The sequence below is a fragment of the Aspergillus brasiliensis genome (assembly GCF_001889945.1).
Source record: "Aspergillus brasiliensis CBS 101740 unplaced genomic scaffold ASPBRscaffold_1, whole genome shotgun sequence".
NCBI classification, from domain to species: Eukaryota; Fungi; Ascomycota; class Eurotiomycetes; order Eurotiales; family Aspergillaceae; genus Aspergillus; species Aspergillus brasiliensis.
Window position 1 is genome coordinate 1,542,363 of NW_027137442.1, and position 24,060 is coordinate 1,566,422.

At 52.4% G+C, this 24,060-nt stretch overlaps 14 protein-coding genes across 14 annotated transcripts; 4 read left to right on the plus strand and 10 right to left on the minus strand.

Annotated features, from left to right (window-relative positions):
• Positions 1 to 555: 555 nt before the first annotated feature.
• Positions 556 to 1,584, plus strand: atfB (bZIP transcription factor atfB; the record flags this gene model as incomplete). The annotated part of the gene is made up of 1 exon (XM_067622120.1): positions 556 to 1,584. One exon carries the CDS (start codon positions 556 to 558, stop codon positions 1,582 to 1,584), a length of 1,029 nt encoding a protein of 342 aa, XP_067484569.1.
• An 849-nt stretch (positions 1,585 to 2,433) lies between these two features.
• On the minus strand, positions 2,434 to 4,169 carry ASPBRDRAFT_114808 (sugar porter family MFS transporter; the record flags this gene model as incomplete). The annotated part of the gene is made up of 2 exons (XM_067616848.1): positions 2,434 to 3,959; positions 4,013 to 4,169. The coding sequence occupies 2 exons, from the start codon at positions 4,167 to 4,169 to the stop codon at positions 2,434 to 2,436; spliced, it is 1,683 nt and encodes a 560-aa protein (XP_067484570.1).
• Positions 4,170 to 4,427: 258 nt separating this feature from the next.
• Positions 4,428 to 6,605, minus strand: ASPBRDRAFT_70766 (Zn(II)2Cys6 transcription factor; the record flags this gene model as incomplete). The annotated part of the gene is made up of 3 exons (XM_067629090.1): positions 6,538 to 6,605; positions 5,491 to 6,474; positions 4,428 to 5,441 (listed from the first exon to the last, which is right to left on the minus strand). The coding sequence occupies exons 1-3, from the start codon at positions 6,541 to 6,543 to the stop codon at positions 4,428 to 4,430; spliced, it is 2,004 nt and encodes a 667-aa protein (XP_067484571.1). The 5' UTR covers positions 6,544 to 6,605.
• Positions 6,606 to 6,700: 95 nt separating this feature from the next.
• Positions 6,701 to 8,636, minus strand: ASPBRDRAFT_36545 (putative iron-regulated transporter). Its single transcript, XM_067623523.1, has 6 exons — positions 8,184 to 8,636; positions 7,963 to 8,126; positions 7,877 to 7,916; positions 7,673 to 7,830; positions 7,086 to 7,625; positions 6,701 to 7,034 (listed from the first exon to the last, which is right to left on the minus strand). Exons 1-6 carry the CDS (start codon positions 8,533 to 8,535, stop codon positions 6,753 to 6,755), a joined length of 1,536 nt encoding a protein of 511 aa, XP_067484572.1. The 5' UTR covers positions 8,536 to 8,636; the 3' UTR covers positions 6,701 to 6,752.
• A 438-nt stretch (positions 8,637 to 9,074) lies between these two features.
• On the minus strand, positions 9,075 to 11,110 carry ASPBRDRAFT_70768 (mitochondrial 37S ribosomal protein mS47). Its single transcript, XM_067629091.1, has 3 exons — positions 10,696 to 11,110; positions 10,483 to 10,641; positions 9,075 to 10,413 (listed from the first exon to the last, which is right to left on the minus strand). Exons 1-3 carry the CDS (start codon positions 10,816 to 10,818, stop codon positions 9,205 to 9,207), a joined length of 1,491 nt encoding a protein of 496 aa, XP_067484573.1. The 5' UTR covers positions 10,819 to 11,110; the 3' UTR covers positions 9,075 to 9,204.
• On the plus strand, positions 10,942 to 11,310 carry ASPBRDRAFT_235509 (uncharacterized protein). Its single transcript, XM_067622019.1, has one exon. It carries the CDS (start codon positions 11,066 to 11,068, stop codon positions 11,261 to 11,263), a length of 198 nt encoding a protein of 65 aa, XP_067484574.1. The 5' UTR covers positions 10,942 to 11,065; the 3' UTR covers positions 11,264 to 11,310.
• Positions 11,216 to 12,394, minus strand: ASPBRDRAFT_36548 (mitochondrial 54S ribosomal protein uL4m). The gene is made up of 2 exons (XM_067623524.1): positions 12,231 to 12,394; positions 11,216 to 12,144 (listed from the first exon to the last, which is right to left on the minus strand). Exons 1-2 carry the CDS (start codon positions 12,312 to 12,314, stop codon positions 11,359 to 11,361), a joined length of 870 nt encoding a protein of 289 aa, XP_067484575.1. The 5' UTR covers positions 12,315 to 12,394; the 3' UTR covers positions 11,216 to 11,358.
• Positions 12,395 to 12,565: 171 nt separating this feature from the next.
• On the plus strand, positions 12,566 to 13,887 carry ASPBRDRAFT_166102 (mitochondrial 54S ribosomal protein mL38; the record flags this gene model as incomplete). Its single annotated transcript, XM_067619572.1, has 2 exons — positions 12,566 to 13,103; positions 13,163 to 13,887. 2 exons carry the CDS (start codon positions 12,566 to 12,568, stop codon positions 13,885 to 13,887), a joined length of 1,263 nt encoding a protein of 420 aa, XP_067484576.1.
• A 189-nt stretch (positions 13,888 to 14,076) lies between these two features.
• ASPBRDRAFT_50241 (putative mitochondrial inner membrane protease subunit 1) lies at positions 14,077 to 14,709 on the minus strand (the record flags this gene model as incomplete). Its single annotated transcript, XM_067626505.1, has 2 exons — positions 14,077 to 14,253; positions 14,350 to 14,709. The coding sequence occupies 2 exons, from the start codon at positions 14,707 to 14,709 to the stop codon at positions 14,077 to 14,079; spliced, it is 537 nt and encodes a 178-aa protein (XP_067484577.1).
• Positions 14,710 to 14,966: 257 nt separating this feature from the next.
• On the plus strand, positions 14,967 to 15,422 carry ASPBRDRAFT_36549 (uncharacterized protein). The gene has a single exon (XM_067623525.1). It carries the CDS (start codon positions 15,050 to 15,052, stop codon positions 15,206 to 15,208), a length of 159 nt encoding a protein of 52 aa, XP_067484578.1. The 5' UTR covers positions 14,967 to 15,049; the 3' UTR covers positions 15,209 to 15,422.
• On the minus strand, positions 15,419 to 16,247 carry ASPBRDRAFT_190645 (OBAP family protein; the record flags this gene model as incomplete). The annotated part of the gene is made up of 3 exons (XM_067620267.1): positions 15,419 to 15,444; positions 15,528 to 15,992; positions 16,049 to 16,247. The coding sequence occupies 3 exons, from the start codon at positions 16,245 to 16,247 to the stop codon at positions 15,419 to 15,421; spliced, it is 690 nt and encodes a 229-aa protein (XP_067484579.1).
• Positions 16,248 to 16,453: 206 nt separating this feature from the next.
• Positions 16,454 to 19,661, minus strand: ASPBRDRAFT_202333 (uncharacterized protein). The gene is made up of 12 exons (XM_067621630.1): positions 19,489 to 19,661; positions 19,283 to 19,422; positions 18,720 to 19,199; positions 18,205 to 18,663; positions 17,561 to 17,665; positions 17,412 to 17,483; positions 17,332 to 17,365; positions 17,069 to 17,279; positions 16,925 to 17,016; positions 16,741 to 16,875; positions 16,659 to 16,685; positions 16,454 to 16,609 (listed from the first exon to the last, which is right to left on the minus strand). The coding sequence occupies exons 1-12, from the start codon at positions 19,606 to 19,608 to the stop codon at positions 16,526 to 16,528; spliced, it is 1,959 nt and encodes a 652-aa protein (XP_067484580.1). The 5' UTR covers positions 19,609 to 19,661; the 3' UTR covers positions 16,454 to 16,525.
• Positions 19,662 to 19,824: 163 nt separating this feature from the next.
• On the minus strand, positions 19,825 to 21,743 carry ASPBRDRAFT_36553 (uncharacterized protein). The gene has a single exon (XM_067623526.1). It carries the CDS (start codon positions 21,254 to 21,256, stop codon positions 20,048 to 20,050), a length of 1,209 nt encoding a protein of 402 aa, XP_067484581.1. The 5' UTR covers positions 21,257 to 21,743; the 3' UTR covers positions 19,825 to 20,047.
• On the minus strand, positions 21,584 to 22,109 carry ASPBRDRAFT_235631 (uncharacterized protein). The gene is made up of 2 exons (XM_067622020.1): positions 21,981 to 22,109; positions 21,584 to 21,925 (listed from the first exon to the last, which is right to left on the minus strand). Exons 1-2 carry the CDS (start codon positions 22,021 to 22,023, stop codon positions 21,624 to 21,626), a joined length of 345 nt encoding a protein of 114 aa, XP_067484582.1. The 5' UTR covers positions 22,024 to 22,109; the 3' UTR covers positions 21,584 to 21,623.
• Positions 22,110 to 24,060: the final 1,951 nt, after the last annotated feature.

A 24,060-nucleotide genomic window follows, 5' to 3' on the forward strand; every position in this document is an offset into this window, starting at 1 on the left:
CACTCTCTCGACTCCCCTCCCCACTTCCGGTTCTGTCGGGATATATTCTCCTGACCAACCTTCCTTTCCTCTGAACTGGTTGGGGGCTCTCCAGCTCTTTTTACCTTCCCGCTTGTTCTTGACTTGTCAGTGCATTGTTCATCCTTTGTTGCTTTCTCTCCCGCCCTCGCAACCGTGGTAGCTGCCTCCCATCACTCGTACCTGCCGTGGTCGTCTGCAAGTCGGTCACGCTTGCTTGCTTGCTTGCTTGCTCGCTCGCTCCTGGGCTCGACAGATTCCAGGTGCCAGACTCTTCATTTGCTTTCGGTTTTGTGCTTCCGGGTCTCATCTCCCTTCGCGGCCGGAGCTTTAAATCCCATCCATTTTCCTGCCCTTCCTTTCGCCACAACCATATACTCTCCTACCCCACGATAGCTCTTTCTCTCTCTTTTTCTCTCCCCCCCCCTCTCTATCTCTCTGTCTCTCTCCTTTCAGATATCCTATCTGGTCACTCTGCAAGCGGCTCAAGCGGCTCTGCTCTGTTTCCAGTTAGTCTAGACCAGGTTCACGCTCAACATGGCGGACCAGGCCTCTTTCGGCCGGCCTATTGGTCCGGGTGAGGCCGTTGTGCCTAACGAAACGGTTGTGCCTGGCGCCGTCAGCGCGGCTCCTTCTCATTTCACCGTCGCTAATTCCTACTTGACCGCCGATATCCTTTCTTTGTCTTACCAATCCGTGGAAGAACAGAATATCTTCGGCTTTAACCCCGTCTCTCCATCGTTGCAGGCATGGCAGGCGAAGAATGACCCCCAGCTGTTCACCAATCCGGGTCTCGAGCGGGGTCTCAAGAACTCGCATGTGCGCAACGGTCAGCCCACGCCCCCTCCGTTCGACGACAAGAGACTCAATTCGGTCGACGAAATGTTTTCCGTGTCTCAGTACCAGTCGTACGAGGGCACCGCCTACGCCAACCCCACCCCCCGTGGGAGCTTCAGTCAGCCGGCCGCCTCAGAAGGCGCCGAGCCGCCGAGCAAGCGTCGCAAGAGTAGCAAAAATAGCACGGTCAACTCGTCTTCCCCGGAGTCGGGTGATAAGGAGAGCGAAAAGGCAAAACGTGAGAAATTCCTCGAGCGCAATCGCCTGGCAGCGAGCAAGTGTCGTCAGAAGAAGAAGAGGCAGACGGAGGATCTTCGGGATCAATTCAAATTCCTCTCCGAACGGAAGGAATATCTGACCCGTCTGATTGACACCCTCCGTAGCGAGATCCTCTTGTTCAAGAACTTCTTATTAGAGCACGCCGGGTGCAACGATGAGGCTATTTCGTTGCACCTCAGCACAATGGTGAAAAACATTACGCAGCAGGACTCACTGGGCCCGTCCGCTCTGAAAACAGACCTGGATTCTTTGACCCCCTCGAGCTCGAGTAGGGCAACCCGCTCGCAGGACCTCTCCTTCGGCTTCGATAGCCCCATCCAGCTGCCCTCCAAGATGGGCTCCCTGGAACCCACCCCTCGCCGGGACTCAGAGCAGTCTCTGGTGAGCGACGCGTCTTACTCGTTCTCCACCCCCAACAACGACGCCTTTGAGGATTTGCTCGACGTCTAGATTCACCTCTTATAGGCCACTTCGCTATATATTGCTCCATGACATCCTCCCGCCCCATGGCGGCTAGTGTCGTTTTCCTTTGGTCTTTCATCCTCAGGCCTTGATGGCAGGATGACTGGCGACTGCATGACGGCGTTTGATTCCCTTCTTGCTGATTCCCCCACAAACAAAAGCACATGGATTGGGTGGAACATTGTGATTGCTGGGTAAGGTTTGATTCTTTGTGATTTTTCTGTTCAGGTAGCTGGCGACTGTGGCGATTTCTATAGTTAGGTAGGCTTGCTGTATGGGTTTCGAACCGAATATTGCGTTTTTAACACGTGCGGGAGGCGGGGTTTGCAAGGCGTTTATTTTTTTTGGGAACTGGTTGGAGCAAAGGAACACGAATTGCTACGATGATACGAGTGTACGCTAGTTGCTGTGTGGGTTCCCGGTAGCTAATCATAATCAATACTTAGCTCAATTGAGGGGTTCTTGCTTGGAGATGAGGTTGCTCGTAGGATGGACATATAGTAGATCTCATCTGTATGATCTCTCATGTGACTGGCAGACCAAGGCGAGTAGATCGATGGTTCTATCTCCACTTGGGACTAGTTTCCGCATTAGGCTCACTTCATCATGAATCATGTGCATACTATCTATACCTTACAGTACAGAGTAGGTAGTCTCGTCTAATAGTCCTGATTCACCCCTGTCATGTGAATATTTACTAGATCAAATAATGTTCTAGCCGCAGCTAATCTATTCCATAACAACATCATTCAAGGGGGAAGTAAATAATCAGACATATTTCCCATCTAACTTCTATAAATATAATCCACACATGGAGATATATGCAGAAGAAAATAACTAAACCTCCACCCGCTCCTCACTCGTCTTCGCAAGACAGGAATCATCGTCCTCCTCACCATTAAGAGAAGTAATACCATCCTGCTCATGTTCATGCTCGATTTCATGTTCTTGTTCTTGTTCCCCGACCAGCAGGGCAGATGATAGCGAGTCATCGTGGAGTTTATGATCATCGTCTCCGAAAAGTGCATCGATCTCCTCGAGAGAGCGGCCGCGCGTCTCGGGTAAGAAGAACCAGACGAAGACGGCGAAGCTGGCGTCTAAGATCCCGAAGATTAAGAAGGTGGCCCATTTGGCGCCGGCCAGGACGTACGGGGTCGAGAATGACCAGACGAAGTTGGAGAGCCATTGGGCGGCCACGCCAATGGCGACGCCGGGTTCGCGGATGCGGGTGTTGAAGAGCTCCGCGGTGCAGGGCCATGGGAGGGGACCCCAGGAGAGGTTGTAGAAGACGATGGCGAGGTAGATGAGGGAGACCGTGAGGAGGCCGCTGTGGGTGATGGTGGGGGTGTTCTCGGAGGTGTGGGTGGACGGGTGGGGCGTCGGGACGTTGGTGGATTTCACTACCAACGAGGTGGTTATCATGCAGATCGACATGGCGAGCGCGCCGAGGATGAGCAGCGGCCGACGGCCGAATCGGTCTGCGACCCAGACGATGAAGATGAGACAGCCGACTACCTTCAAGCCGCCGAAGATGCCGGTTAGGAGGAGGGTGAGGTGGGCGTTGTTGCCCACCAGAAGAGCGAAGAATTGCGGTCCGAAGTAGGCCAGGGCCGTTGGCCCCATGGATTGTTGGGCTATGAACAGGCAGACGGCCAGGGCTAGTCGGTGGCTGTTGGACTTGCTGAGGAGCTCCTTCGGAGAGAAATCAGCAGTTGCGTGCGCGTCGCGCTCGATGCTGGATTTCATTTGCTGGTACTCGGCGCGCACATGGGGCCCGCTCGACGAGCGGATCCAGGTCAGGCTGTCCCATGCCTTGGATTCGTTATTGTCATGGTCGTGCGAGAGGAGCCAGCGCACGCTTTCGCGGAGCGTCAGCATCCCCAAACCCATGAATGCACCGGGAATCAGCTGCACCGCAAATGGAATTTGCCATTGCAGGGCGTTGGCTGGAGCGAATTGCATGCCATAGTCGATCCAGTAGGAGACGAGGATACCGATGGTGAAGGCGAACTGATAGCAGCTCCCAAGCCGGGCGCGCTTGTCGGTGGGACTCATTTCCGAGAGATAGATGGGGATGACCGTTGCGGAGCCGCCGATCCCCAGTCCGCAGATGACGCGGCCCACGTAGAAGACGGTTAGCGAGTGGGTATCGAGGAGCTCGAAGATGACCCCCGTGCAGAAGATGAGGGAGCAGACAGCCATGGCCGGGCGACGGCCATGGCGGTTGGTCAGAGGCCAGATAAGCAGGCAGCCAAGTAGCGCAGAGGCTTGCTGAACGCCTACTGCGATAGCGCTGACTCTGGTTTCATCGGCGGCAGTATACCGAAAGGAGCGATGGAAAGACTCAAAGGTGAGAACTCCGCCTGGTTTCAATTGATGAGCATGGTGTGCGATGAGTCTCCGGGAGACTACATACCAATCACACCTGAATCATAGCCGAAGAGAAGGCCGCCGCAGCAGACGATTGCCGTGAGCCAGTAAAGGCGGAAGACGCTCTGGCTGCCGGACGGCGGTGGATTATGGCTGGGATCCTGTAGATCAGCATCCTGGGCGAGTTCGGAGTAGGGCCTCATTGTGGGCCATGTCGCGAGGGAGAGAACACGACAGCCACGATAGGAGGGGTGCAGGACAGCAGATGAAAAGGAGAGGATGGGAAGTTGAAGATGAAATGAAAGTGAGGAAGTAAATACAAGCCGATGGAGACTGGCGGGGAGTCAGATGACGTGCGCTTACGTGGTCAGGAGATCTGCGACGCGTTTCGACTTGATGTTCATCCACTCCTGAGTCTCCTGCATCCCTCCACTTGTTCTCTTCTACCTACTTACTGTCTTCTAGATCATCACAAAGAAGTCAGTAAATAGCTCCCGCCGCACGCACCGCGAATCCGCCCATGTGCGCGACGCATCTTGTCGTCGCGTCATCTCCTCCAGCAGGAGCAGAGCTTTCCCCGCATGCGGATGTCGCGCCGTACGGGAGCTTCCACGAATGCGCTCGGGATCCTGACAGCGAGTACTACAGCTGCCAGTGATCCGCTGCATCTCTTTCACTATCCATCTTCGCTGCTCCATCGATCCCTCGAGACCGGCCACAAATAACGGCCATACAAAGCTGGCAGGTAGATGTTGCTGGTTGCTCCCGGACTCCACCTCCGCGGTTGCCAACTGAATAATCCGATCCACTGCGCGGTGCACCCGATCTGTCCGCGGGTAGATAGCAAACGCGACCCGATGTAGGTAGATGAAAATCGCTAGGAAGTTGGCGATGTACTGTCGGAACGTCCGGCAAATTTCAATCGCGATAGCAGGCTGTAGAGTGGTGAAGAGGTCTTCGGGCGTGCTGTACACGTCCAGCACGCGCGGACGCCGGTTCCAAAGCGTCTCGAGATCGGCTCCGACTTGATGTGCTATCTGAAGCACTTCAAACTCGTCACTGACAGTGCCGCGACTGCGGTGATGCAAGTCGATGCACACGATCCGTCGGATGACTTGTTGTGTTTGCAGGAAGAAGCGGAAAGCTGGGCCCGTGATGGCTTCGCGCATGATATATGCGGGCTTCGGTGGCTCATCGTCGCTGCTATTGTCGGCTAATCTGTCTTCCATGGCCAGTTCAGATGTAGTATTTGACTTGGATGGAAGGCTGCCCAGGTCAATTAGCGGATCGCCATCACGTCCAGCTATCAGTGCTTTGACATCCAGCAATGCAACCCATGACACAATCACATAGTTCACACCGGTCCACAACTTGGTCCGGTGGTGAAACCGCTGTAGCAGGAGATATGCAGAGTGGAGAAAGGACGTTCCTGAGCCCCATAGATCAGGGGTAGACAGGAGCTGTTTCGTCAGCCTCTTTAGCCATAGTCGAGTAGTCAGAGCAAGTTTTGAAGGGAACACTCACCTCGGCCAGCATTAACAATAACACCGTAGTAAACACCCTCTTCAGCACCGTCTCTCCTACCTCGCCCAGCAAACACGACTGAATTTCCGAACACGCCAGCTGATGATATCTCGATGCCAATTTCCACGCTTTCCCCTCAACCAACGCCTCATGTATCTCCGCGTAGCAGTAAATCCCATGTAAGACCGCCCGACTATCGCGCGACTGTGCAACAACATTAGCACGCACATACTCCCATTCCAGATCCACCGGCCCAAATATCGTAGGCGGCGGGTCCCCCTCCATGAAATGTGCAAATAATCGATCCTCATACGTCAACCGGCCATGACCACCATTACTACCACCACTTGTATCCGAAGAAGACCCCAACTCGGAATGTTCACCGTGGGTGACTGGAAGTGAGCCTGCGTCCCAGCTTATCGGCCGTTCATTCTGATTGAGTTCTTCGTTCGCGATCGCCGCCGGCAGCGAGCCCGCTGGGAACCCCGCCAGGCCATTCGTGGTCAAATCGAGGTGTTTCTGCTGGAAGTCGGAGGTGATCTCGCCGATGAAACTGAGGATATCGAACGAGGTGATATTATCCGCACCTAGGGGTTGCTGCTGTTGTTGTTGATGATTATGATCATATGGAGGGCGATTGCTGGGGCCCGCCTGCTGCGGGGAGCCTGAATTCGATGCTGAAAGTCGGTCATTGCAGAGGACGGTGTGGAAGAAGTTCACGTCTGGACGGTCGGACGAGGTGGTGCTGGCGGTGCTGGCGGGGGCCGATGTTGTGCTCGCGACTGTGCCTGAGCTTTGACTATTATGTCGTTGCCGCGGGATGATTGCCTGGATGGTGGATTTGTAGGTGCATTGCAGTCGCAGGCGAGTGCAATTGGCACACGTGGGTTTGGTCTCGTCGCAACGGACTTTACGTGCCCGGCAGGTCAGACAGCCCGTGCGGCGTCGGGGTCCTGATCGGCCCATGCCACGAGCTCGAGGAGCCTTTCGCTCGGTTAGCAGGTGCATTTTATGATTGGTATAAGGGGTCTGGGAATACGAGATTACCTCCATGATGGGTGTGGGGAAGGCATGGTTGGAAGAGGAGCTGCGCAGCTGAGATGGTGTGATTGTTGGGGGGAATCAGGAACGAGATGCTCGGCTCCCCGCAGCGGTCCGCCTCGTCTTATATTTGTGGTGTTCATCATACAGTAAATTGTGTCAGGCACAGCTACGTCAGAAAGCATATTTGATTCATATCTCATGGCACTACATGCACTCTATTATGCGCTCCGGATGATCACATCCTGCGGGTCAGGGACGAGCCGCTTCTTGTCTCCCCCAAAACACTTAGATGTATGTAGCAAATGTCCCCGTTCCTTGCGCACATACGTCGCAAAACAAATGGCAGCCAGCGCAATGCCGCCGTAACTGATGAACACTGGGTATTTGAATTGTTCGGGAAGAGGGAATGCAATGGTCGTCGCGAAGGACAGGAGCTCGAAGATGTTTTGGAGAGCCATTTCCGTGGATGAGAACCGCGCACGAGCACGTTCGTTTACACCCTATCATAGTAAGAGCTTGGTCATCGATACACTTCGAATGACAGGACTTACCTCTTGAACTAGGAATTGCACCGACAGATCAAATCCCCAGAGTCCAATTCGACTGAGAGCTACGCCGACAATCAGGCTCACGGCAACCACTTGAGATTGATTGTCGAGGAGAGCAAAGGCCGCCACTGCGGCAGCCAGGCAGGCGAACTGCCAGTTGAGAAACCACAGGCCTGATCGGATGGGTCCAATCTTGCCCATGATGAAGGGAGCCGCCCATGTCCCCGACAGCTCTGCAATGACAGCGCCGATCCTCATCCCGCTGACCTGCAGCGGAGTGAACCCGGTATGCAGCAGATACGTTACCATGGTAGTGCCGAATGAGAGCACCGTGAGGTAAAGTAAGCTCAGGGCAAGGGAGGCCAGGAAGACGGGGCTGGCCACGTACTCTCGCCATGGAGCAAGAGCCTTGCTGATATACTGCGCTATCCGACGAGCCGCGGTTGGAGTACTGTCACGATCCTGCGGCTCGCGCCCAAGTTCACCTCCGATTTCACTGCTTCCATCCTGACAACGCTTGAGAGCGGGGATGGACGTATATACCTGGACACGGTCAGCATACAGTCATATCAAATCCCTGGGAACAGTACCTGAGCAATGGCAATATACTCGATCACCACACAGGACACATTCACAACCAGAACCGTCCATATAGCTATCTTGGTCGACAGCCCATCAACCACGGAGATGACCACCGGAGCCAAGAGTTTGCAAAACAGATCGATCCGTCTCATAGACGCATTGAGGTCTGTTCAATTAGTATCAGGTCTAGCTCGCAACAGTCCGTAACATACCTTGTCGAGGAATATCCAGGGCATCCGACACAACAATGGCCTTTTAAATCAGTCAAGTATCGTAGTAAGGGAACAACCAAACTTACCCAATCTCTCTCAACAGCAACAGAATTCGCAGTAGCAGCGAGCTTCTCCACACAAGCAAGCAGAACCGTGACTGCAAATATAAGCGAGGTAAACGCCATTGTAGACGGCCGCAGGAGGACCGTAAAGCATGCGCAAGAGGCAGCCACAGGGAGTCTCTGCCATACTAGACAATGTCAGTCCACCAGAACCACACTCCCTTTGCTAATCTAACTTCACATACTAATGGAATGCCGAATCGCTCTCAACCTATTCGCTCGGTCCACCACCGATCCCAACCATGAGGACAGAACCACCGCCGACAGCGATCGTACCAAAGCATAAACCGAGGCATACCGCAGTGTTCCCGGGAAGATGGTCGCCAGGAACAAGACAGCCCCAAACTCAAACATTCGCGAGTTCCATGTTGAGAGAAAATGGGAAGTATACAACCGGTACAGAATGAGCTTTGGGTTCTGATGCGTTGAGGACCCTGGGGCCGATGGTCGGGGTAGAAATGGCTCTGCCGGGTCTTCATGCGAATCGCAAGATGTTCGGGGCTCTGCGTGAGCCTGGAGTAAAGGTGATTCCGCCATAATAGCGCTTTTGTTTGTTATTTATAGTTCCGAAACTTGCATGTTTGGAGGATGGATTCTGAGTCGGTGTGGGACGGGGAATTATGAATTTATGATTGCCGGCCGAAGGGACCGACGGATGGTTTATGGACGGAGCCGAGTGGGCTGAGATAAACACCTTCACCTTAGACGGCAAGGAGGCACTGTAAGTCCATCCCCCCAAAGTTTGTTTTGCCATATATATAATATTACTATTGTCTATCTGGAAGCATAAAGTACGCAAAATCGTTCAATCTTCGGATGGCGAAAGAGGCGAGATAATAGGTAACCCGGTCAAAGAGAGTATACTACATCCCATGTGTAGTATGCCGGGGAATATGTCACAGTCGCCGTAGAAAACCCGGAATTTTCGACAGAGTTCCAGGGAAGTGTAGTAATCCAATATGTACTCTTTGAGAGCTCATAGGCTATGGACAGGGTAGTGCACGTGTATATCTATACGAGTATCATGCCGTTGGATAGTACAAGGCAATGCTAGGCTGAAGAAAGGACCGTTGCTTGCGTGTCTAACTTTATATGAAATACATGTTGATAATATTAACCCAATATACAGACCCAACGAAGAACAACAACGGGAACAAATGGACTCCTTTTACATTCTTAAGTTCTGTCTTTCTTTCACCAAAGAAATCATTTCACCCAGCGAAGACCATTCTCGTCCCGGACAGTGCGTCTAGCCAAAACTTCGACAACCTTCTCCTTCACGCCCTCCTTGCCTTCGAACCTGGCAACAACGTCGTTGATGTTCAGTTCCTCCTTGCTTGCAAGAAGGTGACGCACGTAACCCTCGATTCTACTCTCGCTAGGCAACCCAAACTTGTAGGGGTATTGGGTGTACTGGGATTTGTATTGGTAAAGATCCAGCCGGGGTCCATCCTCGGGGAGCTCGAAGAACTCATCGATGGCCTCGGTGGAGACCTCCTGCAGGGTCGCCGGCTGCCAGGTTGCTTGGCGGGGAGGCTTCGACATGAGACGGGCCTTCACGCCCTCCACGAAATCGGGGTGTCTCATGAACTTGGATGCGATGGAGTGCTCACGCTGGAAGGTCTCTTGAATGTTCCACTGCTGGCCGACACGCAGCTGGCGCAGAGTAACCTTGAGCGAGGTAGGTGACCGCACCGACAGGGTTTCCAGGGTCTTCTCAGCCCACGACTTCATCTCCGTTTCATTCTGCAAGGCCTGGATGATCTCCTCCATCGTGTTGTACTGGAAGCAGCGATCAATAGCGCTGCGCAGCTTGCCAGCCAGTTGGATAGGCTCCTCGCGCACAGACGGCACACCCGTCGAGAATTCAGCCATGGTTTTGTTGACGAGGGCGAGACGATCCTGGAACGTAGCGTAGTCGCGGAAGACCAGCTCGGACAGACGGGCTGTCAGGTTGGCCAGCGCGCTGGAGTGCAAGTAGTGCGTGGCAACTCCGGCGTACAGGGCCTGGACGCCGTGAAGCCGCTCCGAGGTAAGGGCCAGGTATGTTCCCAGCTGTCCATCGAGACGGGATAGGAAGAAGGAGCCGCCAACATCCGGGAAGAATCCGATGGTGGTCTCGGGCATGGCGAACACAGTGCGTTCGGTGGCGATCCGGAAGGGGGCGTGGACACTGAGACCGACACCGCCGCCCATGGTGATACCGTCCATCACGGAGACGAAGGGCTTCTGGTAGGTCGCAATAAGGTGGTCGAGACGGTATTCGTCGGCGAAGAAATCGGACGAGGCCTGCTGGCCCTCAGGGCCCTTTTCGTTCTGCAGAGCCAGGGCAGCCACATCTCCTCCGGCGCACAGAGCTTTCGAGCCAGCACCGGAGAGCATGATGACATTGGCCAGGTCGGACTTTTCCCATTCCTAGAAGATACCCCAATCGCTTAGCAACATATCCACACTTATAATACCAGGTCACAGCCATAAGCTAACCTTCAGTCGAGGCACGATCTTCCGAACCATCGAGCCGTTCAAGGAATTGAGCTTCTTGGGACGGTTGAGCTCAATCAACCGCACACCGTAGTGAGAGTGGAACAGGACATCGTCGGGCTCGTCTCCGGGGAGTTCTTTGGGGATTGGTGCCGTGGACATCTGCAACCGTCAGTCAATGGAAGAAATCGAACAATGAGACAGAGAAAGGCGTACACTAGCAGTGGCCCCGAATGCTGGGTTTGTGACTTTGGCACGGAGAGGCATGGTAGCTGGTGAAACCCGCGAGATCCAGCTCGACGGTGTTGGAAACCGGCAAATACTGCGTCGGAGTAACATCAGGCAGACCACAGCCTGTTGTGGAGGAGGAGTCGGGGTAAAGGAATGGAGGGATGAGGGGATTAAGTATGAGGATGAGCAGCTCGTCAGTTCTCCGCTTGCTTTGACCTCGGAGTTTTTCGCGGAATGATTTTCCTCGCCGGCCGCTGAAGAGGAGAACAGCCGAACGGCCGCGAGTTGGGATGTTCCCACCAGGAATCAACCAGGACTTTGGTAGTAGTATAACGGCCTTGATTGATTTATTTTAATGCCTTATGGACTCGTCTGGATTATATTGCAATTGTTGAAATCGCTGTTAGGCACGATGCTGTGGAGGATCTCCGTCCGGCAACATCGCTCTGGCATGTGCTTTCCAACTACATCGGTCTCCTTCTACAACTACCGAACAGCTTATTGTAGGATTCTGCTAAAAATGTTGTTGACTTCCATCCTTGAAAATCCGTAATGCCATCATACATATTTCGAATCTATTTGTACAAAATTAAACACTCACAAACCGAAGCTAACCAGTAAAAGACCCCATCGCCGAGTAAAAGGAATTTAATACAAAGCCTTGGCCGGCTTGTTCTTCAGATCCCTGGAATGCTGGGACAGAATGCGGTCCAGCGCTTGCTTCTCGATAATCAAGCGTCCAGTCTCCAACAGGTCCTTCACATCCACGTCACGGCGGTCCAGGATCTTCGCGTGCTCACCCACATGACGCACCGTCTCAAACAGCTCCTCGTTCGGCTGGTCCGTGATCAATGTTGACCGTCCATAGTGCCGACCCCAGCAGTTGACCTTGAAAATCTCCTCAACAATATGGGGAGTGGCGCCTTCCGGAAGGGTAATCTCGTTGTCGACAATGATCAATTGGCCGCGCTTGTAGCGGTAACTGAGGGCTATCCGCCATGCCTGGTCGTAGATCTTCTGAGGGAGCTCCGTAGAGAAATCGCGAGGGTGAGGACCAAAAGCAACACCTCCACCTCTCCGGATCGGGGATTTCTTGTCGCCAACACGGGCCTTGCCAGTACCCTTCTGCGCATGCAACTTCCTGCCACTTCCGTGCACATCATCTCTCCACTTGGTGCTTGCGGTACCTTGGCGGGTCATGTCACCCTCGTAGACAACGGCTCGGTGCAGGATGTCTTTGCGGAGCGGCATCAGGAGGTGGTTGCGAGGGTATTCAACGAAGCGCAGGGGCTCCATCGAGGGGAATGAGTAAAGTGTCGCCTTGACGGGTTCGGGATTCCACACGGGCTTGGGGACCTCTCTCGTTAGGTTGTCAACGGGAGACTGGGCCTCGGTGGCCATCGAGCGGGAGAAAGACTTCGTCAGGCATCGTTGCTACACGATAGATGCATCAATGGTCAGTATATCGCATTTTCCATGTGCAAAGACCAGCAACGGAATCAAAAAATGGCCGGCCTTACCGTAGTCGTCTCAGCGCCCGAGAGGAGACCCCCGGAGCTGCGAGAGAGCAACTTGAGTGCGCGAAGAGCGTCACTTCCAGGCATTATGTCTGATAGTGTGCGATTAAACCCCGAGAGGTAGCCTGGATGGGGAAGGGATCTCGGTGATGCTTTGGAGGAGGAGCAGCAAAAGTTCGGGTGGTCTGGCGCTAGCCGCCTGAGGCTTGGCCAAACCGACGAAAAAAGTTCCGTCCGGCCAGGAACCTCGACTTCGACTTCCCGACCAACCTGGGGAATCTCTCTCTTCCACTCCACCACTCTATCCCCCCCGTCCTTCCCCAGACACTCGTCTCGCCATGGCTCATTGTGAGCGGGCTTCCAAGCCCCTGCTCCAATGCCTGCAGAAGACCTACACAAAGGGTCTTCCAGGCCTCCAGCTGCAGTCCACCCGCGCCTTTCAATCCACCGCTCTGGCTCGCGAGGAAGCCCAGGCTGAGGCCAAGAGCGTGCCCTTCCACAAGGCGCCTGATCCGGCCCTAGTAACGAGTCCCCGGCTGGAACGGAGGTTGTTACGCCAGGGAATCGCCCCGGTCGGATCTCGTCGACGTCGAGCTGCCCTCCAGGGCTCATCCAACATTCCCTTCGAACAGCTGCCCTTTCAATGTTTCCAGGAGGCACGTAAAATTTTGATCGCAGACCGGGAAGAGAAAGTGCGCGATATTCAGTCAATGAGCGAGAAGATTGCCAGGCTTCAGGCCGTTCCTACCGAGGAGGCCGGCGGCTTGCAGGTCAAGAAGTCCAAGCTCCGGGCCATGGAGCAGCATCTGGAACATCTCAAGATCCTTGCGGATGTCAACGACCCGCTGGTTAAGAAGAAGTTCGAGGATGGGCAAGGTGAGCAACATTTCCTACCAATCGCTATTGATTCCGCGTTCTAACCGAGTGCTCTCTAGGTGACCTGAGCAAGCCCATCTACCGCTACCTGGCCGATCGGAAATGGAGGGAATACCGTCGCAAGATCCTCGTCCAAAGAATTACGCAAATGAAGGTCATCCCCGACGTCCTTCCTCACTGCGACCCCATCGTGGACACCAAGCTCTACTTCAACCGCAGTCAGGTGCAGCCTGGCGAATACGTCAACGCCAAGGCCAGCACGACGGCACCTAAACTCGACGTGCAGCTCTTCGAGGGCGGCGAGAAGCTCGTTACCATCGCCGTGGTCGACTCCGATGTTCCCAACGTTGAGACGGATGGATTTGATTTCAAGATGCACTACCTGGCTGTCAACGTCCCCATCTCTGCCACAAATACCAAGGTCGACCTGGCCCAGCTGTCGGCTGACTCGCAGGTTGTCCTGCCATGGGAGCCCCCGGTAGCTCAGAAGGGCAGCCCCTACCACCGACTGTCTCTGTTCATCCTCGAACAGAAGGACTCCAAGCCCTTGGACTTTGCCGCCGTCAAGGCGCAGGAGACGGAGCGCGAGAACATGCTGCCCCGTACCCTGCAGGCCCGGTACCACCTGAAGCCGATTGGCGCGCACCTGTTCCGCACGCAATGGGACGAGACGACGTATGAGGTGATGAAGCAGATTAGCTTCCCCGAGGCGAACATGGAGCTCCGGAGGAAGCGGGTCGAGCCTCTTCCTTACAAGAGGAGAAACCCGTCCACATTCCGGTAAACCTGGTTTTTGTAGCCTCTTTTTCCTTCTGTTCCACTTTTTTTATGGTCTTAGATCTGTATTGTACAAGAGAAGATGTATGAATATGCACAAATTCCACCAACTCCAGACTCCATGCCGTAATGCCGTATACCTGAAGGATATGATATCTATCATCCTTTATCCATCCAACACATATAGTGTAATCCTTTATTCCGACAAATCCGCCGTCTCGAACGTATTCTTCACCCACTCGAACTTATGCAACGGCCAGACCCGCGCAATAATCTTCCCATTGATAAGCGCCATGGGTATAGGTCCATAATTCCTAGAATCCCTCGACCACGGCAGATTATCCCCCGCAAGATAGACATGTCCTTCAGGAACCTACAGAAAACCCTATTAGCTGGACCCTCACTCACACTCACAACCCTCGAACACAAAGCCAAAGAAAAACACACAAAGAGGGGAAACAATACTAACCCTAATCATCTCCCCCTCCTTCCCAACCTCCGTACTAAACGGCAAATCCCTACAGACAAAATCCCCCGGCAACCCAATGACCCTTTTGGCTCCATTGACCCCCAAAAACGTCGGATGATAGAACCGCACCACGTCGCCGATCTGAATGCCCCGGCCGTGCTTGTGCACGCGCGATATGAGCAGGTAGTCCCCCCGCGGACTGAACGTCGGGTACATCGATGGGCCCTCGCTGAGTTGCACCGTGATCAGGTGTTCCCAGATCAGCGTGCATGCGCAGAATACTCCCAGGCTGTTGAAGGTGAAGCGCATGAGGTGGCTGGGGGTGCTGCGCTTGAGGGTTGCGCGGAGGAAGCGGTCCATTGTGCCTTTTTTTTTTTCCTGTGGGTCTTTTCTCTTTTTGTTGTGTATGTTATGGTGGTTTTGGGAGCATGGTAGTCGTTTTGCAATTCGTATAGGTGATTATAATTATTGCTGCATTGGATGGAACTAACTACTAGTTTGGTTATGCTCGGCGGAGAGCTTCGGAGGTGGTTGGTCATGTGACTAACCGGTGGGGGAGGATATATAAAAGGGTTTTGTGCGGGAGATTTTTTCTCTCTCTTTGAGAATCTCTGTGAGTGGCACAACACAACACAACCATCGATTTATTGATCGATTGATTGATTATTGCTACATCTATGATGGATGATCTGATTGCTTAATGCAGTTAATCGGTTCATTCCATCCCATTGCTATAGTATTGCTTTTAATGTTGCTTTTGTTTCGTGTTTCTGCTATATTCGCTTCTAAAATTGCTAGAGCTCACCGCTGCCGAAATTCAACACCAGAGCGCGTGAGTGTGGACAGTGAAGCAAGATGAATATACATCTCATCAATTCGTTGGTGGGATTCCCTGAACGATAGCCCGGCTTGGACCCCATTTTATTATGGGAATGGAAAACTGGGTGGTAAAGACGGGACACATACCATGTCTACTTTGGTCGTAGTTGTTGACAGTTTAATGCAATTGCAATTCATATTCATTTCATAATCATCATCATAATCATACATAGTCAACATTACCATAAGATCAATCCTCCCACATCCCATCCGCACCTATCTCACCATTAGCACATAGCACATACCAACCTCCACGAACCAGCTACAGCGAAACACAAAGATAGGAAGAGAAGACTTACCACCAACCATCACCCCCTCCCCCTCCTTCTCCAACCCCTTCCTCTTCTCCGCCTTCACCTTATAATCCACCCCAAACCTCTCATCCCTCTCCTTAACCAACTCCCCCAGTCCCCCCGGACAAGCCAACTTGACCCTCTCCTCACTAGTAAAACTCGCCATCAACTCCGGCGCCCCCATCGGCACCGGATCTCCCCGATCGACCTGCCAGAAATGATACGTCTTGCCATACAACGGCACAATATCCTTCATTTCCGCCGTCTCGGCCGCTTCCCACACGGCATTGGGCATACTCGCCGGCGCTGGCATGATGAGCATCCCGCTGCTGACTTCGTAGACGTGCGTGTGCCACAGTTTCTTCTCGGAGTCCGGTAGTGTTGCGAAGAGTTTGGGCGTGATCATGTATTCGATGCCGAGGAGGCGGGCGTTCGGGGCGGTGCTGTCGTAGAGGAGGCATTGTCGCAGATCTGTGTTTGGTTAGGTGGGAGTTATTAAGATGGGAGGTAGGGATTGGGGGCAATACCCTCTGTGATATGTGAGCAGTAATGGTTCGCTTCCACGCAGCGTGTCTTGTCTGAAGCGTAGACGTGAAACGCGTTCAGGTGTGCGCAGATTTGCTTCACTGGCGTGAAGTCTTGGACGGCGCAGGCGCCGGCTTCCAGGACTTGGCTTTTGGTGGTTTTGGCGGTGCCGGGGAGGCCGTCGGTGGTTTCGGTGGTCATTTTGTTTGTAGCAGTTAGGGATTGATTGGGAATAATTGGGGGGAAAGTAGTTGGTTCGTAGGTTAGCATTGATGCAGATGGGTTTCTATACTACTATTGTGTCAAAGTTGCATCTGACGTCACGATGATCGTTTTGGTGATGGTTGGATGTTACGAGTATAAAATGCCATTGTTATCTCAGTGGCTTGAGTATGAGTTTCTAGGATCTGGATGAGGGTATGTTGGATTTGTGGATTCACATTCTTGTGCTACTGCGAATGTATTTGACTACGGCTAAGTTACATGCTGTTCTTCATCTCTCTCAGCGCCGCCATAACCTCCACTGGGTCAGTCTTGCCAGTCTTCTTCTGGATCTCAGGGTCCTGTATCAGATTAGCTACGTCTCTTGTCTATAGCGGTGGGAGTACTCACGTTGACGCGCATGAACACATTATGGAGCTGTATCTTGTCAGTCGCTGCCAAGAAAAGAAGATATTATATAGAGTCAACAAACCTTCTCATCACCAATTGTGAACTTTCCTTGGGTTTCTTGATTCGCGTTGGCAAATGCCTCCAGCTTCTTAATGGGCTCAGACTGCGAAACAGCCAGGCAGAACTTGACGTTGCCCTTGGTGTATTCATGTCCAGGCTGCAACGCATCAGTAAATGCTGGCACGGGTCACACCGATTCTACTCACATAGACCTTAGTATCATCTGGCAGCGCTGCCAGAGTCTCATTCAGTGCCTTGTGCATCTCGGGGGCCGTGCCCTCGAAGAATCGACCACATCCTGCATCTCATTAGTTCGAACCCAAATCCGCTCATGCAGCAGCTAAGCTTACCTCCAATGAACAAGGTGTCACCGGTGAAGACGACCTTCTCATCGCCATCCTGCATAAAGTAGCAGATGCTGTCCTGCGTATGGCATGGCGTGTGAAGCGCCTTGACGGAGATGCGCTCTCCGATCTTGAAGACTTCGCCGTGTGTCGGGGTCTTCGTGACAGATTGGCAGTTCTTGCCGCCAATGACGGAGAGTTGGCCGAAGGTTTTCAGCTTTTCCTGTTAGTCGGTTTCGAGAGAAGGTCTTGCAAGTCGTGTAGCTTACAATTTCATTGTTACCACCGGCGTGATCCCAGTGACTGGCATAATTAGCATCGGTATAACCCCATGGTTCAGAAAACATACTGATGAGTATTCACAATAGCCGTAAGCTTAATCTTTCCCGCATTAATCTGAGATTGCAGCGTCGGAGCCACCCTGGGAGTTCGCATCAGCTCAACTCATCTTCGCGACTCACTGACACGAGCAAGCAAGCAAGCAAGCGATAAACATACTCAGGCGGATTAGCCGGGTCAATAATCACAGACTCTTTAGTCGGTTCATCCGTGACCAGGTAGGCATAGTTATTGCCCTTCCCGGTCCCTGGCGGAGATAACGAACTTAGCAAATAATATTAGAATAAAGTAATGTAAATCAAGTACCTTGGGGGCAGGTTTATTTAAATTCATGGAACTACTTACACATCGGGATCGACTGTACATGCATGGCTCTGATATGTTGCGCTTGCGCTCTCACGGGTTGAAACCTCACGGAAGACCAGACAGCTCTGCTGAGGCACATGGATCAAGTATAATGAATGGCGAAAGTTGCTTGGACTCTTGGAAACGAATGCGGGGGTGGTTGTAACATTGAACTGCTACTAAGCTAAGCTATGCCACCTGCGCCATACTTACTAACGATGTAAGCAAGTCTTTTGGCGATTACCTCATAGGCTCGTTCCGCGGAGGCTCAGCCACGTGTGGCTGTGACGCTAGGCTGCATTCGGTCGTCACATTTTCCCTCATTCTTCAGGAACGGAGAGATGCTACTTAGATGCTACTGGGGTCTTGTTGAGAGTGAACATGAGTTACTTTTGGCTGACCGTTGCACAGCATTGGTCGTCTTTGAAATCGTATCCGCAGTCTATACTATCCCTAACGGTCGCGTATCCCACGTATCGACCGTTTCCCATCCGAATTTCTTTAACTCTTTCAGATCGTCAGCATCTGCAGTCCGTTCAAGGCCAGAGCCGGCCTTCTTCGACTGCTTCTTTGACGTGGACGTCTGTGTTCGAGGTACTACATCGTCCGTCCTCGCCTGTAAACTCTCCTTAAGAAGCGCCGTCCAGTGGTTGGAACTCTGCTCGCAAACGGCAAGAAGGTATGCGTGGGACAGTAGTTGTCTTCGAGACCCCCATTCCGGCGACTGAAGTATATGGTCCAGCCACATGTACAGTCCTTCGAGCTGAGGGTCGCCTTGCACGTTCTTTGAGCCTGAAAATGCCAGCGCATTCACCATCTCCTCCGTTAGGGATGCCAGGGCCGGGGGATGGCCCTCTGCGAGCATCTGCAACAACGAATCCCACTTGGAAAATACTCCTGTCATGGAATCACCCATCCTGGTGTCAAGTTAGCTTATGGATGTTACACACAACTAGAATACAGAAAAACTTACTTCCGTCCAGCAGGAACCAACATCGAGTCCTCCACGATCACGCCTGCTAGCGCAGACGCCCCACGACTCGAAGACTTGCATATCGAGACCAAATGCGTAGAAGTAGACGAAACGTTCTGCTGGAACCGCCTCTTCTTCCGCGGCGGTTCTGACGACTCCTCATCAGCCAGTAAATGCTCGAATTCGGTTCTTACGGCCATCTTGATGGGCTCGACATCATCTTCAGCGCCGTCAAATGCTTCAGGTTCCGGTACCGGCACCATATCAGCACTCAGGTCAGTCTTGGCCCAATAGTAATCCCACAGCCACTCGAGGGACCGCTGCGTGGCATTACGCAACACAGTCAGAGAAGGCAGTTCACGATGCGTCGCCTCGTGACGCAGTTCCACGAATGAGGCCGGGAGTCCCAGATCAATGGCTCGTTGGAACATGGTCTTACGCTGACCATTTAGCTTGGAGTCGACGAGTCCCGTCACGAAGCTATATGACATTAGTGAGAGTTTCACTTGTATGTAGCCATATAAAAACACATATAAGCCATGATCAAAGCGAGTAAGTCATACCGACAAAACGCAGCCGCGTACGTAGCGCGGATAGAAAAGATGGAATTTTTCAGAGCATCATCATGAAGGATGGCATCCGTTAGCAAGGCAGTGGCCTCAACCGGATGAGGAAGATTTCCTCGTAACTTCCACGCGCCGACCTGTAATCCATGTTAGGGCCAAGAGAGAAATAGATGATTATAATATTTCAAGGAGGGTTTACATACAGTGGCGCAGGCCTTGGAGCGCATGTCGGGCCCATCATAGAAGGGTGCAGGGTAGAATTGACTCCGCACCGCGAGTAATTGCGAGTGCTCCTTCCATGGTGTGAAAATGACCTTTGCCATTTTGTTATTGATCAGATAAAGCAGTTACAAAACTGCGATGTCTTCCCTCTCCCTGCACTGGCTGGGGGGGCCGACTGTACATCTTCGTCGACAGTGATTTTGTTCGCCCGGAATAAGGTTGTTCCCGCCGATGCGCCTCCTTATCGGGTCGGCTGCGTTGATTCGTTCTTGAAACTACTATGTGACTTTACTACTACGTACTGCTACTCTATGTGGGCTAGGGGGTCATTATACATGGTGCGATCTATGTTCTTCTGATTGTTACATTCATTGTGTCTAATACATGTCTTTCAAGCTCATCCAATCCTCCCTGGGTATCCTGTACAGTATGCTAAATTGAGAACGCCTCCCGAATAGAATAACTCCACGCTATGCAATGCTGTCGCCCGAAAACCGAAAAGCGCAATAATCAAAGGCAGTAAACGCGACAGTGTCGAAATCAAATCCATCCATATCCATAAGTCATACAAGGTTGGCTGGCCATGTTAATAAATGGCTGGGAATCTACCACGGCGTGCTGCTCGAGGTCATCGTCATCAAAGAAAAAGGACCTTTGCATCATGTTGCCAGGTGCTTTGATGGGTTGTTGAAAAGTCTCAGCTTCCGGCTGCTTGGGGTTCGAATCAGGACCCTTGCTGTTGACGGGGCTCTCATCCTGATCTTCTTCGTCGTCATCGTCGTCTTCTTGGTCATCATCATCATCCTGGTCTTCCGCTTCGTTGTCGGAAGACGGCGTGAAAGTCTCCTCCAACTTCAGCCCTTTGCCGCAAAGCCCTAAGAGAGAGCTTCCTAGCGAAGCTTCCGGGTTGCTGTAGAGGCCCATTCCAACAAGCTCGTCCTCGGGCTTCTGCTTCTCTGGCAAGGGCTGCGAATACAGGTCATCATCAGGCCGCTGGATAGGTAGAAAGTCAGGCGTAGGAGGCCCAGTCAGGCAACCTGACGACGGTACACTCTCGTAACTGGAACCTGCGACGTAGACTGGAGGGATGTTGTTGTGCATGGATGACATGTCGAAGGAGTAGCAGTCAGACATAGGTTCTGCCATTGCGGACAAGTTCGATGCATTGGTGTCCCAAGAGACAGGCTCAGCCTGCGAGTCGTTCATCTGCAGCAAGGTAGATTGTTGAAGTGACATCTGATGCTGGGCATCAGGGAGAGACGGAAACCCCAGATCCGGGCATGGAATATCTGCTGGGGTGTAGGACGGCAACATGGAAGAGTGGTCGAAAGTGGCAGGAGCAGTGGGCAGTGGCTGAGGGCACACGCCGATGGCAGCAAAGTTATCCATCGCTGTAGTTGCTGGCACATACTGGGCAGCTGGATAGCTGACGGGCTCCAAAGCCGGATGCCAACTGGTTGGACGGTTGTGGCCCGTTCGAGAAAGAGCAGAGGCCACAAGGGTAGCATTAACGGGAGCCTGGTAGCCGTGGTACATGGGCGAACTGTAAGGGATGGTGGCTGTCCGCCGTCTGCCAGCAGACGAAGGACTGTTCCCAGCACTGCGGGGTTTCGTCACTCGATCCGTTCGCTTGGGTTTAGGAAACGCATGGATCAAGTCACGAAATGTCGAAGAGCGCCAGCATGACTGGTTGCCTTGAACCCAGGTAGGGTTTGCAAAGGACGATTGGGGTTGCCAGTAGTCGGCCATTGAGAAGACAGTGAGATGTTGAGGGAGAAAGGCCTTTTGGTATAGCAAAGAGGACTTGAGAGAGAGAGGTGGGTGGTCAATTGGAAGTATGAGGAGGGAGATGTGTGTTATAAACATACATAGTAGTAGGTGTAAGGCTAGAAGGGTGAGACGGGATGGTGGGATAGGACGGTGGTTATGTTATATGGAGTATCAAGCACGGATAGGATCCGTGGATGATGACTGCAGGAATATGTAAAGGATCTCCGAAGACTGGGGTTCGAGACTTATCATCTCAAGATGACACAGGGGGGCGTGAGGGTCACAAGGCGTGGAGGCAAGGTACAGTGAGGGCGTGCGGTCCTCAGTAAGTCGCAAGCCCCAGTGCCTAGTCGAGTAATGGACCCAGATGGTTCGGAAAGAGTAGTAGATTATGCGGTAAAGAGTAAAGTAGGAGCGAGTCTAAAAAAGTAAAAAAAGGCAAAAACAGGGGAGACGGACTAAGAAAAAAAAATAATTCTAATAAATTAATAGTAGAAAAGGAAAAAGTAAGAAAAAAAATAAAATAAAATAAGAAACAGGAAGGCCCTACATGAGGGTGATACACGGAGATGTGGGACGCATGTACATGGGCATTTCTTGATCTACCATCCGCCCCAGTTCCACGATCCATTACTGTAAGTAAGAAGACTAATGGGTTAGTGGGAGCGGGCACATGTTGGGATGACACGACGTTGACACTAACGAAAGCAGACTAGTTGGTGTGGGAACCGAACAGGGCAAGACATGGGACGAGAGGAGAGGAGACTAACTAGGAGTCTAGCTAGGGATCTAGTAGTCTAGGTACCAGGAAGGGGAAAATGGAGAGGAAGGAAGGGGACCCAAGGACGGTTGGTGATTAGTTAGTTAGTTAGTGATGAGGGTAGTTAGTGATGGAAGATGATTCAGATGAGCCCATGCCACACGAATGCTGTCTCCACTCCGAAAGGACGGCAATGAATCCTGTCTCTGACTCTGTGTTGGCGCAAAACGGACTTCTGGACTGCCCTGGGCCCATGGGATTGGGGCTGGTTGGGTGGCTAACGGCGGGTGACGATGGAGAATGGATAGAATGGATGAAATGGATACAGTGTACTCCGTAATGTCGATGGTGGGGATGATCAGACCCATTGGCAAAAGAATTTGATGGACTTGCAGCCCACACCAAGAGAGGTGGTGGGGGGGGGAGAATATGGAAATATGGAACAGAGGGTCAAGAAGGAAAACGAGGGAGATGCGGCAGGGCGGCCAGTGATTGGTTGGGAAACTGAAATCGGAGCTTCCAGTCCAGGGAAAGGCAGCAGAGATCATGGATGGAACTTAAAGAAGGAACCAGAAAATGGCCGGGCCCGTCCTCTCAAACCGAAATGAGTGATTGAGTGACGGGAGTGATTGACTGGACTGGACTTGACTGCCTGGGACATGCCGAAACTAAAACTAAACTAAAAGTAAACTAAACTAAACTTTCCACTAGATACGACGCACAGTAGTAAGTAGTAAGGCCCGTGTGAGAGCCCCATGGCAAGTCTGGGGCTAAAACTGGGAACTTTTGGGAGGGAACTCAGTGTATGCCCATTGCCTGCGTCTGACTGCGCATCCTCCGTCTTACCATACCATACCAGCCAAGGTGCCGCCCGCTGGCTGCATTCTGATTGATTTCCCTGCCCTCCCTGTCGGATAGATACTACTTGAGTACGTGCGACTTGGGTAATATTGCAGTGATTTATACTGCTGGTTAGTTAGACATGGGATAGACAGGTACGATGATCAGTTACATCCATGATCCAGGTATTGAGTAGTCACAGTCGGTCTGCGAAGAATCAGTACTAACCAGATACATGTAGGTCGTACCAACCTAACTGTATGATTGTATGATACTTCACAGAGTGCCGCCCCATCAAAAGCAAGAAAAAGGTAGCACTAGACTACGACTACCGGTGTGTGATTAGATTAATCCCCCCTTCTCCCCTTCTCGATGACGCAGCCGTGCCATGGCCCTTCGTGCGGTGCCTGGGAGAAATTTGCGATCTATTAGTCATGCGTATGGAGTCACTAACTACCAGGGGTAACTACGGAGTATGTATCTCTCTGATAGGCAGGTCAGTTATGTAGTAGGCAAAGAAGTGTGTGTAACTTAGTATGGAGTGCTCTCCTTGAATCAACTTCCAGCCCAGACTGCCCCCTCCATACATACCTACATGCATTGATGGATGCGTTCATGATACATATTCGCACTTCCTCAACCGTCTTAGTCAGAATGGGAACGCCCGCGGTGAAGCGGTAATATTGAGTATTGAGTACGGAGGATTGACCTGGCAAATGACCCACGATCCGACCCGATCGTCAACCCTGCAGCCAAACACTCACCAAGTCTCCTTCCGTTCCATTCCATTTTACTGTTTCTGTTTCTGTTCCTGTTTCTGTTTCTAACTAAAGCATGATTCTTCCTGATCCGTATTCCATAGTCAACTACGGAGTACTAGACAGTAGACACCACATTTTGCCCCCCTCTCTTCTCCTCTTGCTCTTCCCCACTCCTCCGTCTCCTCCCTCGTTAAGTAACCCCTTCAAGCCCGGTCTTGTCCCCACAAGTTCACCGTTTCCAACGCGTCACAACGCCCGTTACGCAAGGGTTACAATAATGCGGAAAGTTTCCAAGGGCAGGCTTCGCTTCCCCTGTCTGGAGTACGTATCAAGTATCTAACTACATCGGATGCAGGCCTGGCCCTGTTCTCTACCCGGCGACCTTAACTAGGCACATAACTTACATCCATCCATCCATCCAT

Excerpts from the sequence above, each read along its gene's own strand:
- ASPBRDRAFT_202333 (XM_067621630.1), bottom strand. The coding sequence starts at position 19,608 with ATGGCAAAGGTCATTTTCACACCATGGAAGGAGCACTCGCAATTACTC. Across the intron at positions 17,366-17,411 it reads GCTATTGTGAATACTCATCA|TCACTGGGATCACGCCGGTG; the intron begins GTATGTTTTCTG and ends TAATTATGCCAG. Across the intron at positions 17,017-17,068 it reads TGACACCTTGTTCATTGGAG|GATGTGGTCGATTCTTCGAG; the intron begins GTAAGCTTAGCT and ends AATGAGATGCAG.
- ASPBRDRAFT_36549 (XM_067623525.1), top strand. The coding sequence starts at position 15,050 with ATGCAGTTAATCGGTTCATTCCATCCCATTGCTATAGTATTGCTTTTA.
- ASPBRDRAFT_70768 (XM_067629091.1), bottom strand. The coding sequence starts at position 10,818 with ATGTTACTCCGACGCAGTATTTGCCGGTTTCCAACACCGTCGAGCTGG. Across the intron at positions 10,642-10,695 it reads CATTCGGGGCCACTGCTAGT|ATGTCCACGGCACCAATCCC; the intron begins GTACGCCTTTCT and ends TGACGGTTGCAG. Across the intron at positions 10,414-10,482 it reads AGATCGTGCCTCGACTGAAG|GAATGGGAAAAGTCCGACCT; the intron begins GTTAGCTTATGG and ends GGTATCTTCTAG.
- ASPBRDRAFT_36545 (XM_067623523.1), bottom strand. The coding sequence starts at position 8,535 with ATGGCGGAATCACCTTTACTCCAGGCTCACGCAGAGCCCCGAACATCT. Across the intron at positions 7,626-7,672 it reads AGTATATTGCCATTGCTCAG|GTATATACGTCCATCCCCGC; the intron begins GTACTGTTCCCA and ends GACCGTGTCCAG. Across the intron at positions 7,035-7,085 it reads TGCAATTCCTAGTTCAAGAG|GGTGTAAACGAACGTGCTCG; the intron begins GTAAGTCCTGTC and ends TTACTATGATAG.
- ASPBRDRAFT_235631 (XM_067622020.1), bottom strand. The coding sequence starts at position 22,023 with ATGTCTTGCCCTGTTCGGTTCCCACACCAACTAGTCTGCTTTC. Across the intron at positions 21,926-21,980 it reads ACACCAACTAGTCTGCTTTC|TCTTCTTACTTACAGTAATG; the intron begins GTTAGTGTCAAC and ends CTAACCCATTAG.
- ASPBRDRAFT_36553 (XM_067623526.1), bottom strand. The coding sequence starts at position 21,256 with ATGGCCGACTACTGGCAACCCCAATCGTCCTTTGCAAACCCTACCTGG.
- ASPBRDRAFT_235509 (XM_067622019.1), top strand. The coding sequence starts at position 11,066 with ATGCCTTATGGACTCGTCTGGATTATATTGCAATTGTTGAAATCGCTG.
- ASPBRDRAFT_36548 (XM_067623524.1), bottom strand. The coding sequence starts at position 12,314 with ATGCCTGGAAGTGACGCTCTTCGCGCACTCAAGTTGCTCTCTCGCAGC. Across the intron at positions 12,145-12,230 it reads CGGGCGCTGAGACGACTACG|CAACGATGCCTGACGAAGTC; the intron begins GTAAGGCCGGCC and ends TCTATCGTGTAG.